This window comes from Epinephelus lanceolatus, chromosome 2, assembly GCF_041903045.1.
Source record: "Epinephelus lanceolatus isolate andai-2023 chromosome 2, ASM4190304v1, whole genome shotgun sequence".
NCBI classification, from domain to species: Eukaryota; Metazoa; Chordata; class Actinopteri; order Perciformes; family Serranidae; genus Epinephelus; species Epinephelus lanceolatus.
In genome coordinates, this window is record NC_135735.1 from 27912079 (window position 1) to 27923975 (window position 11897).

At 39.4% G+C, this 11897-nt stretch overlaps 1 protein-coding gene across 1 annotated transcript; it reads left to right on the top strand.

Annotated features, from left to right (window-relative positions):
- Positions 1-498: 498 nt before the first annotated feature.
- Positions 499-1753, top strand: mc1r (melanocortin 1 receptor). The gene has a single exon (XM_033618089.2). The coding sequence runs from the start codon at positions 638-640 to the stop codon at positions 1613-1615; it is 978 nt and encodes a 325-aa protein (XP_033473980.1). The 5' UTR covers positions 499-637; the 3' UTR covers positions 1616-1753.
- Positions 1754-11897: the final 10144 nt, after the last annotated feature.

Genomic DNA, 11897 nt, shown 5'->3' on the forward strand with positions numbered 1-11897 from the left:
TCCTCCCCATTTCTTGTCCAAAATTGCGGGCGTGCCAAACACGACTGATACAGGACCACAGCCCAGCTGACGTTGGCGTGAGGGGAGGAGGCGCCCGAGGTCCCTCTGAATCCAGCATCACCGTGAGAAATGTTCAAGCAAGAAGACACTTTGTTCATTCTCACCATGTTGGTCAGAGCAGTCTGAGCGGGGAATTTGGCAGATGCTCGGACATCCTGTGAGAATGGAAAACGATGACTTGTGAGCGCATTGTTTGGATGAAGACGCGCATTTTATGGATCTCTGTGTTGGAAAGGTTGCATCCATAAGAAAGAAGAAAAGTTGCTCCAAAAAGCGCAAACTCTCCGGACTTTTGCAGCGCGTCAACGCGACTGTTCTCCACGTTTTTAACAGTTCATCCTGTTATTAAAGGTTAGGAGGACGCTGTGTGGATATCTGACAGTCAACGCGATGATGGGTTCAACACCTGAACACCTGGCTTGATTTTTCCAACTGTGCTGCAACGCGTCACTCCAACAGCTGATGGTGAAGCATCCTCTGAACCAAAGAGACAACCGGTGACGCTCGCTTTCCCACTGTGCTGCAGTAAAATTCAGCAGGGCACCCTTTAAATCAGTCATCAGGTAGAAGGTCAGACATGGAAATGACCAACAGGTCCCAGCACAACCCCTCCATCCTCCATGTGGATTTCATCCCTCTAACTGACTACATGTTGGAGAACGAGACGAACTCCACCGCCGGAGAGCGAAACTCGTTTGGCTGCGTGCAGATCCACATCCCGCAGGAGCTCTTCCTGGCGCTGGGGCTCATCAGCCTGGTGGAGAACATCCTGGTGGTGTTGGCCATCTTCAAGAACCGCAACCTGCACTCGCCCATGTACTACTTCATCTGCTGCCTGGCGGTGTCCGACATGCTGGTCAGCGTCAGCAACGTGGTGGAGACCATGTTCATGCTTCTCAACGACCACGGCCTGATGGACTTGCACCCTGGCATGCTGCGCCACCTGGACAACGTCATCGACGTGATGATCTGCAGCTCCGTGGTGTCCTCGCTGTCCTTTCTGTGCACCATCGCAGCGGACCGCTACATCACCATCTTTTACGCGCTGCGTTATCACAGCATCATGACCACGCAGCGCGCCGTCAACATCATCGTGGTGGTGTGGCTGGCCAGCATCACCTCCAGCATCCTGTTTATTGTTTACCACACCGACAACGCTGTCATCGTGTGCCTCGTGACCTTCTTCTGCACCACCCTGGTGTTTAACGCCGTGCTGTACCTGCACATGTTCCTCCTGGCTCATCTGCACTCGCGGCGCATTGTGGCTTTCCACAAAAGCAGGCGTCAATCCACGAGCATGAAGGGCGCGATGACCCTCACCATCCTGCTCGGGGTCTTCATTGTATGCTGGGGCCCCTTCTTCCTCCACCTCATCCTCATCCTCACCTGCCCCACCAGTCCCTTCTGCAACTGTTTCTTCAGAAACTTTAACCTTTTCCTCATCCTCATCATCTGCAACTCGCTCATCGACCCACTCATCTACGCGTACCGGAGCCAGGAGCTGCGTAAAACCCTGCAGGAGCTGGTCCTGTGCTCTTGGTGCCTCGGTGTTTGAATGAAACCGTGCACATACAGGAAGATAACGAGCATCAGGTTATCAACAATGTCGGCTACCTCATCTTCTTGAATGTACTTTGTGTCAGAAGCTGAAGTAAGACGTGACTGATGCATGAATGAACTGGCACATGCCTTCTGAACATGCGCGACTGATAAATACTTCTGTACATCTCCTCGAGGATGTTATTATTTCCACGCAAGGCTTCAGGCTTCTGTGCTGGTTCATTTGCTGTTGCTTTGTGTGCACAGGTCCCTGCACTGTGAAACACCCGAGCCAACAATGAATATTTTAAGTGATCCTTAGTTTGTAAACTTTCTTAGTGAAGACAACCACTGGACTGAATTTTAGTAGCTGACAAGCACTGTATTCTTTTCTCTGTAAATCAACTTGGATTTTTTTTTTTTGTATGAAGTGCCTCTCTTTGTTTATTGAAATATGTGATCTGTCTGAACTCCTGCTGTTAAATGCTGTCGACACTTTTCAGAAATCAAGAAAAAAAAACAACCCTGAAAATCCGCACTGGAAATATCTTCATGTATATCTCTGAGCTGAATTTCTTTCTTTACTGAGATGACATGCATGTTGTGTAATGCAGCTGCCTTATATATATATATATATATATATATATATATATATATATATATATATATATATATATATATATATATATATATATATATAGGCCGGGCACACACTCATTGATTAAGGCATCATTTTGATTTGGGCTGATTAATGGGTTACACCCCTTTGAAATATAAATGTCTCTATTGTGCCAGAATTTGGATCTATGGTGCAGGAGCTTATATTCAGAGTCAGCTAATCTCAGTGCTTGAAAAAACATGCTTTTACATACAATATTGTGACGTGTTATAGAGACAATTCCCACGTGGGGTTTGGTGTTAGATGATGTCCATGTCCAGGCCTTGAGACTTCCCACCTTGCATCATTTTAACGCCGCCTGCTGATCAACAAAACAATCTTTGCGCATATCATCACTTAAAAAAAAGATAAGCATTTATTCAGTTAAAACATAAAACAATTCATTTCATGTTGCAATGGACTGACCGAGATCAGTTTGTTGAAGCCTGTAAGAGGGGCAGGAAACAGATGTCATACACAAGAAAGGCATTTCAAAACCGCTCCTTGCAGTCTAATTGGTGGCGTTGTGTGTAAATCAGGCTACTCCCCCAAAAATAATTGATGACTGAGGGAAGAAAAATAAGATAATAATCACATAATCACACGAACGGCCTCTCTTGGCGGCAGGCCTGAGGGTTTGTGAAAGAAGGCAAAGTTTTATTTCTGGAAGTGTGTGTGTGGTTTTCTTCTATGGGCTATGTATGTGCAAACAGAGTCAGCTTCCAAAACATTTGGAGCCTCATTTCTGTTACGTGGGTCACACAAGTGGGACTTTGGGTCTGGATCACTTATATGAAAGACAGTCTAGACTTTAAAAATGTCAAATGATTGAATTGTCATGAACTGTAGTTGGGATACAATCTACTGCTCTGGAAATTAAGACATTTACTGTTAATTGTTAATCTGTTTGTATCATGTATTTTACTTTGAATGATCCTATATATCCTATTCCTTATTGATCCTAAGGATTTTCTGTAAATAGGACAAACATCTTAGACAAAGTGACGTTTAGAAAGTGAAGAATGAAGTGTATAATTTATCTTCCTTTACACGGTGCTGTGGTTTAAGTGCTTTGGCACGCTTGTTTCCAAACTGGAAGAAAAGATTCACAGATCAGGCGAGACAAAAATAACTGAACATTACTGGTTAGATAATGATACCATATCCTGTGAAATTTACACACTAGTATTGACAATAATGTTGTACACTGTAGTACCTGAAAAATACTTGCCGTATTATTTGCTGCTGTAACCTATAATTTACACACTCCCTGTTTTCACTGAATTTAGTGTCCTTTTGATTTTGAATTAATACTCAGTTTACTTTTTATTTTACTTTTTGTAGCATCGTAAAGTGTATTGTTTGTTTTAATATCATAACTTTATTTTTTTTTCTTCTTCTTGTGGGAGTTGTTACAGAGGATAATGTACAGTACTATGGTTGTGTGGTATCTGCTGTTTAAATCTTAAAAGATGACCTCTATTAAAGGTGATGAGACAGGGTTGCATACAGTACTCTGAGATAAACCTGATTCAACACACATTGTTAATGTTGTTGGTGACACTAAATAACAGCAGAATGTAACCTGTTAACTTTAAACTCAGTAAAACAGGAATATGTTGTTCAGGTATTTTATAGAAATAGTGTGTTATATGTAATCCTTGAAACTGTTGACATGTTATCTTTTTGTCCCAAATAAAGAGGCCAAACAACACGAGTTATAACCACAGCTTTATTATTGTTTACCCCATATATTTTAAATGGTTTTTACTTTTGTAAAAGGTTGTTTGAAGACTAAATATTCACACCAAATGCTTCATTGCGCACAAGAGCACAGAGGTGGCTGTGCAGTTAGCACCACATGATGTGTCAGCGGTCTCAAATAAGGAGATATACTGTATATGATTGTCCAAATGAGGCCAATCATGGTTTCTTAATTGTGAAAGTCTCAATTCATCACGTCCTTATATTGCAATATTTGCAGATGATAAGTCAAGATAGAAGACTGGAGCGTAACACTTCAATTAACTTAAACACACAGTAGCAACCTGAACATTTTTTCTGCCTCATAGAAGAAAAAATCTCTAATACAACATTTGCTCTCAGACAGAAGGGCCATTGATATGTAACACAACAGAAACGTTTTTTGAAATGTTCCATTTTTAAACTCATGATCAAGTTCAGTTGCTGTGCAACAAATAGCATCATTGTCGAGAAAGGGGATTTCCAAGTGGAACAAATATAAATCATCATCCTCATCCGGTTCTCAAGGGGGAAAAAAAATGAAATCCGAATTGTTATAAATCATTTCATTGTTGGCCCACATTTAAAAAAAAAAATTAAATCAAATTCTATCTCAGTTTCAGCTTTTTAAAAAAGAATCAGAGAGAGCAAAAATCTAATAAAACTGTTTTTAATATTTATAAATTATGTCTGCATTTCTGACATGCAGTCTAAATATTTTGGCAATACCATTTAAACCATTTTTTCTTGACAAAATGTACTGATTGTAATGGTATGTTTGTTTTGTTACCATTATTTTACCACTTGCAGGCCACTTTGAACTCTGTCACAACATTTGTTGTTGAGAAGATTATGAAGGGCACGAAACACGAAAACAAAAAGGGACCCCTCAGTGTGACAGCTGGTGGTCTGTGTCTAAAAACAATTTGTCACCCCGCAGATACAAAGACTTTATAGATTTCTTTGCTGCAGGGGGGTTGACCCATATGTTTAGGCTATTTGTTTCATTTTTGTTTTAATTTGTTTGCCCGGAGGTGGCATTGAGAAAACAAAAACCAATGTGTGTTCTCGAAACCAGGCTGTCTTTGTTGAGTTCACTCTCTTTCTCATTGCTCTATAATTTCTTAATCTGTTTAGTCAGAGTCATTAGATTCAAATATTTTACCGATTATGTTCACGTGTCACTGAATAATCCGTTTATTTGTAGACTATGTATCATTTATTACCCGAGCCATCACACAGCAGCAGGAACGATACAAGCCTCTCCAAATTAATTATGGATGGGCACTTTTACGCATGTGGCGCAGTAATTGCACCTTCATAACATTTTTATGATTATTAATTTTCCCGTCACGATTACAGCTTACAGACATCCTGTACTTTTCCACATATCAGACAAATAAGCTGTAAAGCAGAGACTCCAAATTTATCAAGTTGAATCTTCTGGAACAAATCATCGCCATCAGGATCAGCTCCCGGTCAGAACATTTTAATTTCCTCCTCATTAAGTACAAACTCTGCTGACTGTGTCTGTTAGTTTGAAATATTACTAATATAAGCAACGTTTTATTCAGTCTACGTGCGACCCAAACACACGCAATCCTCATGTGTTCATCCACACTTAGCTGAACTGCAACCCAGAAACAGAGCTCTGTCTACATGCATCGCTTTGCGCATAAAACCAAATTACTTTGTGCGTAAAACCAGCGCATAGCGGTGGCGCAGCATGAGAGCGCGTGCTTTGTAGCCTCTGACTCATTTAATCGGGAGAAGTGGTTCCATCTGAGCCTCCAGCTGCTGCTCCAAAACGCACCTGATTAACGTGCTTGAGATAATGCACTCAGAGTCATGTAGACTAATTGACTGAAATATGACGGATAGTCACTAATCTCAGGAAACATCATCAGATCTAATTCATAATAAGTTTAACTCCGGAGTCCGAGGTTGGGGCAAAAAATTAAAATAAAAATACGGTGTTCAAGCCTCGCCGAAGCCTCAGCTGGTGGCATATTCAAAGCTACTTAATGACTCTTTGAAATTTGGAAGTGTCCTGTATCCGTCTCATGGAGGAATGCCCTCAATCAGTCAGTGTCGTGATGCAAGCCCGTTTTACATTTTCATATTAATTTATCCAAACAACTCCAGTCAGAAATGTGTGAGTCTGAGTCAGCATCAGCATTCTTAAGGAGCAGATTGGACTGAGTGCGTCAAGGGAGGGGGCAGCAGAATTTAAGAGGTATCTGTGCCAATTTCGTTCATGTTACAGTGGTGACAACTTATATCACCATGCGTAAAGTTAAAACACAGCCTTGTCTCGCTCCTCTACATGACAGCGAGCACAAATCTTCAATTTACAGACAGTATTAACGTGCCGTGTGACTGGATGAAGCGTCTCCAACAGGCCTGGACATGCCACTCGGCATCATGTAATTGGTTGATTATGACGGATAGTCGAATGGCCTTTTTAATTTCATACATACTGCTACAACATCATCTGATCAAATATCAAAACACACCCAAGGCCATTACTGGCCTGAAAATATTTACTTTACTCCAAATTATAAAAATCATTCATCTTCCTTGCATTTCAATGTTACAATGTTACATTTTTTACTGATAACCACAACAGTGCATATTCTAATATATATACAGTACAGGCCAAAAGTTTGGACACACCTTCTCATTCAATGCGTTTTCTTTATTTTCATGACTATTTACATTGTAGATTCTCGCTGAAGGCATCAAAACTATGAATGAACACATGTGGAATTATGTACTTAACAAAAAAAGGTGAAATAACTGAAAACATGTTTTATATTCTAGTTTCTTCAAAATAGCCACCCTTTGCTCTGATTACTGCTTTGCACACTCTTGGCATTCTCTCCATGAGCTTCAAGAGGTAGTCACCTGAAATGGTTTTCCAACAGTCTTGAAGGAGTTCCCAGAGGTGTTTAGCACTTGTTGGCCCCTTTGCCTTCACTCTGCGGTCCAGCTCACCCCAAACCATCTGGATTGGGTTCAGGTCCGGTGACTGTGGAGGCCAGGTCATCTGCCGCAGCACTCCATCACTCTCCTTCTTGGTCAAATAGCCCTTACACAGCCTGGAGGTGTGTTTGGGGTCATTGTCCTGTTGAAAAATAAATGATCGTCCAACTAAACGCAAACCGGATGGGATGGCATGTCGCTGCAGGATGCTGTGGTAGCCATGCTGGTTCAGTGTGCCTTCAATTTTGAATAAATCCCCAACAGTGTCACCAGCAAAACACCCCCACACCATCACACCTCCTCCTCCATGCTTCACAGTGGGAACCAGGCATGTGGAATCCATCCGTTCACCTTTTCTGCGTCTCACAAAGACACGGCGGTTGGAACCAAAGATCTCAAATTTGGACTCATCAGACCAAAGCACAGATTTCCACTGGTCTAATGTCCATTCCTTGTGTTTCTTGGCCCAAACAAATCTCTTCTGCTTGTTGCCTCTCCTTAGCAGTGGTTTCCTAGCAGCTATTTGACCATGAAGGCCTGATTGGCGCAGTCTCCTCTTAACAGTTGTTCTAGAGATGGGTCTGCTGCTAGAACTCTGTGTGGCATTCATCTGGTCTCTGATCTGAGCTGCTGTTAACTTGCGATTTCTGAGGCTGGTGACTCGGATGAACTTATCCTCAGAAGCAGAGGTGACTCTTGGTCTTCCTTTCCTGGGTCGGTCCTCATGTGTGCCAGTTTCGTTGTAGCGCTTGATGGTTTTTGCGACTCCACTTGGGGACACATTTAAAGTTTTTGCAATTTTCCGGACTGACTGACCTTCATTTCTTAAAGTAATGATGGCCACTCGTTTTTCTTTAGTTAGCTGATTGGTTCTTGCCATAATATGAATTTTAACAGTTGTCCAATAGGGCTGTCAGCTGTGTATTAACCTGACTTCTGCACAACACAACTGATGGTCCCAACCCCATTGATAAAGCAAAAAATTCCACTAATTAACCCTGATAAGGCACACCTGTGAAGTGGAAACCATTTCAGGTGACTACCTCTTGAAGCTCATGGAGAGAATGCCAAGAGTGTGCAAAGCAGTAATCAGAGCAAAGGGTGGCTATTTTGAAGAAACTAGAATATAAAACATGTTTTCAGTTATTTCACCTTTTTTTGTTAAGTACATAACTCCACATGTGTTCATTCATAGTTTTGATGCCTTCAGTGAGAATCTACAATGTAAATAGTCATGAAAATAAAGAAAACGCATTGAATGAGAAGGTGTGTCCAAACTTTTGGCCTGTACTGTATATATATATATATATATATATATATATATATATATACCTACATATATTGTGGAGACAAAAACATAAAAAATGCATGAAAAAAATAGCAGGTTGCCTGCCATTTTTGTTGAATACAGGCTCACTCACCTGTTGCATTTTGCTTACACCTGAATGGTGAGTTTACAGTTACCTAAGTGTCTGATAGCTGTGTTTGATTAATGGTTCATAGGTGGGGCACTTGGAAAAACAGTGCCTTGAAATGTCAAAGAAGTGCATCATAGTAGATTTCTGTGTCTAATTTAGTTAAGTGTCTCCAGTGTTTTGCAAAACAGTGTGTGTAGTGTTTTGTAAGTGTGGCGCTGACAATGTGTTTACAGTTGTGCAGATCTGGCCTGAGGTTTTGTTCCTGGGGTCACAAGTTTCACTAACTGTGAATAATTTTTAATTTGAGTGTGTTTTTAGAAGGTCTTTATGAAAAGATAGAGTGGCTTGACAGTTAAACTGATGGACCTTTCACCTGTGTGATTGTCTGTCAGATCACACTTCTGGTTTCATATAGCCTAAACAAAGATAGATTAAAAATGTTTATGGATTCAGTGTTAGTGATGCTCTGTATTCATCTCAAAATATCATTACCATGTTTATTCTGAGACTTTAATATGATGGCTGAAATTGAAGTGAAACAAACAAGTCCATTACCAAAAAGACAAGTTGTCTCTACATCTTATTTTACAGTGTTCCAGTTCTTGTCATTTACAGCACAAAGAAACTATGGCTCAAAGCAAAACCAGGTCATATTCAAGTTTTTATTTGTAACTGCATAGTTTCATTCTTTTTAAAACGCACATGAATAGAGGGGGGGCAAGGAACATCATATTTGTGGCAGGAAGCAGCCAAGTTTATGTCAGACTGATGAGCAAAATGATCTAAAACTGCTCAACACCACTATTTAATACAGCTTATCTCATGAAATAACAGCCAATAGATTCATTCCAAAAGCAGAGGCCAACATTAAGTGATATGTTAGATGAAATTAAAAAAATATATATTTTCAATAATAGGTGTACATGTACTTAAGAAAGCCATGCTCTCTAAGTGGGATAATAAATAAATAAACGATGAGTACAATGCTATTTATATTAGCTTGCTTGCATATATTTAAATAACAGTTTGGAAATAAATATTTGCTGATAAAAAAAATGTTAACGATTTAGTCCATGTACTCCACACTTTTTACCAAACTTGGATGTAATTTACATAAGCATTTGAAATCAATTTATAGAATGCCAAGTAAATGTAGGAATTCTTCTAAAAATGTTCAATAAATACATCATATTATTTTTCTTTTAATGTAATTTGTTTATTATTTTTAGTTATTGAATTTATATAAAAAGATATATCGGGGTTGATCCTCCATACTGGGCATGACACAGAATTATTCGCCAGTGGCTAATTGATCAGATAACACCCTGGGTGATTATTAAAGAAAGAGGCTACCTGTTAAACAACGTTAAAGCCAAAGTCAGATATGTTTTGTGCCTTGATGCTCGTCTTAAGAACATGATGGACACTCTCAGTCAGTGCGATCACTCTCTGACAATAACCTACGCCAGTTTGCTCAAACTGGTGATGCTATCATAAAAATGTTCAGCAACCTTCAGAATCAGGTATTTGTTGTATGTTCCATGGACTACAGTCATATTGACATAATTTGCAAACATTCTCATTGTTACTGAATTAAATAATAGAATAAATAAATAGATAATTCAAATTAAATTACATTTTATTTCATGAATAAGTAACATGAGGAAACAGACATAAATAGGCCACTTGACTGTAATTAGGCTATTGCTGATTTGCCTGCAGGATGACCGAATAGTGACTGTATTATCTGCACAGAGCAGCATGTTTACAGTAGGGTTGTGACTTTATGTTACCGCACAAAGCAGCTCTGTTTACAGCAGAGAAGAATCTCCACCTCAAGCAGTGATGATTCAGAATTATCCACATGACCAAAAGGCATGTCTCTGCCCTTTGGGGATGAATAGAATTACGATGTGGTCAACTATATACTATATTTACTTTAATTAACCCCTGAACCCACACACACGCACACAAAGCCCATATACAGTAACTTTACCCTGACAACTAACTGAAAAATACTGAAATTAAAAATAGATAAATAAAATTATATCTGCTGCGCAGCGATGGGTTGGGTCCAGGACATTTTTAGCAACAAGCAGAAGAATTGGAAGACATTTAGGAATTTAGCAACACAATCTGTCTTTTGATTCAGCTGAGGCTTGAACTCACAACCTCTGAGACTAAGAATCAATTTCTAGCTCACTGAGCTAATTAGTCAGTGACAATTATTGTGTAGCTTCACAAACTGACTAAGCCAGACGTGCAGGTTTAGCAGCCGTCCATGCATGGAAAAGCAGATTTCAAACCACTGTAAAAAATTCAGTTATTGAAACAAAAATCTGAAAATACACATATTGCATCTAGACAGCATGGAGATGTTAGTAATTTATTTTAACAATGATTGATTTGCTTCATAAGTGAAAAACTGATGTTTAACTAGTTGAGCTATGTGCAAAGTGAGAAGCCTCAGATGGTTTCACACTGAAGTATTGACACTGGATCTTTGTGCAAAATTTGGTTTATTTTCAAGCATGAGAAGGCAGATTTTCTAGCAGAAAAAAGACTTGAAGATGCTGCACAGTGATCAGTCACGCTCAGGAAATTTTAAGCAATAACCTGGAGCACAAGAAGATGTTTACATTACAATGTGGATTTTGCACTAGTTGAGGCTTGAATCCGCAACCTCTGGAACCTAAGACGGTCATCTACCACTCTGAGCTAATTAGCAACTCAACAGTTGCTTCACAAACTGAGTAAGTCATTCACTGTTGTGTAGGAAAGCAGCCATCTGTGCATGGAAAGGCAGATTTGAAACTACTGTAAAAAAAAATCAGTTATTAAAACAAAAGTCTGAAAATACACATATTGCATCTAGACAGCATGGAGATGTTGGTCATTTGTTTGTAACAATGATTGATTTGCTCCATAAGTGAAAAACTGATGTTTAAAATGGCCATTTTTAAATTGACTCCAATTGTTCACATTAGAGCAAAATTCAAAATGCTGTCAAAAATTCAGTTTTTGAGATAAAATTCTGAAATTTGCCACACATCATCTACCATGACTCTAGAATTTTGTCATTTTTTTAATGAACATCGAAGATTAGTACTGTTTACAGTCAAACATTTTGATGCACTGTAGGCTCAATTTTTGATAAATCAAAAATCTGAGAAACATAGTTTTTGTAGGACAGTCTGAAGATGCTCTGTAGCAAATTTGGTGTCAATTGAGCAAAAATTAAAAGTTTTACAGTTTTTGAAAAAAAAACAGAGTGATGAACTTCATAATTTTTTAATAGTTTTAAGTTTACAAAAGTTTCTTCAGTATTGAGAAGAAGAAGAAGAAGAAGAAGAAGAAGAAGAAGAAGAAGAAGAAGACCTAGGATTACAATAGGCCCGGACCCTATGAAAGGCACCATGAGTAGCGGCTGTTTTTGTATACTGCAGATTTGGAAAAGGCTGCTGCCATCTTTTTTCAGATGACTTTTACAGATG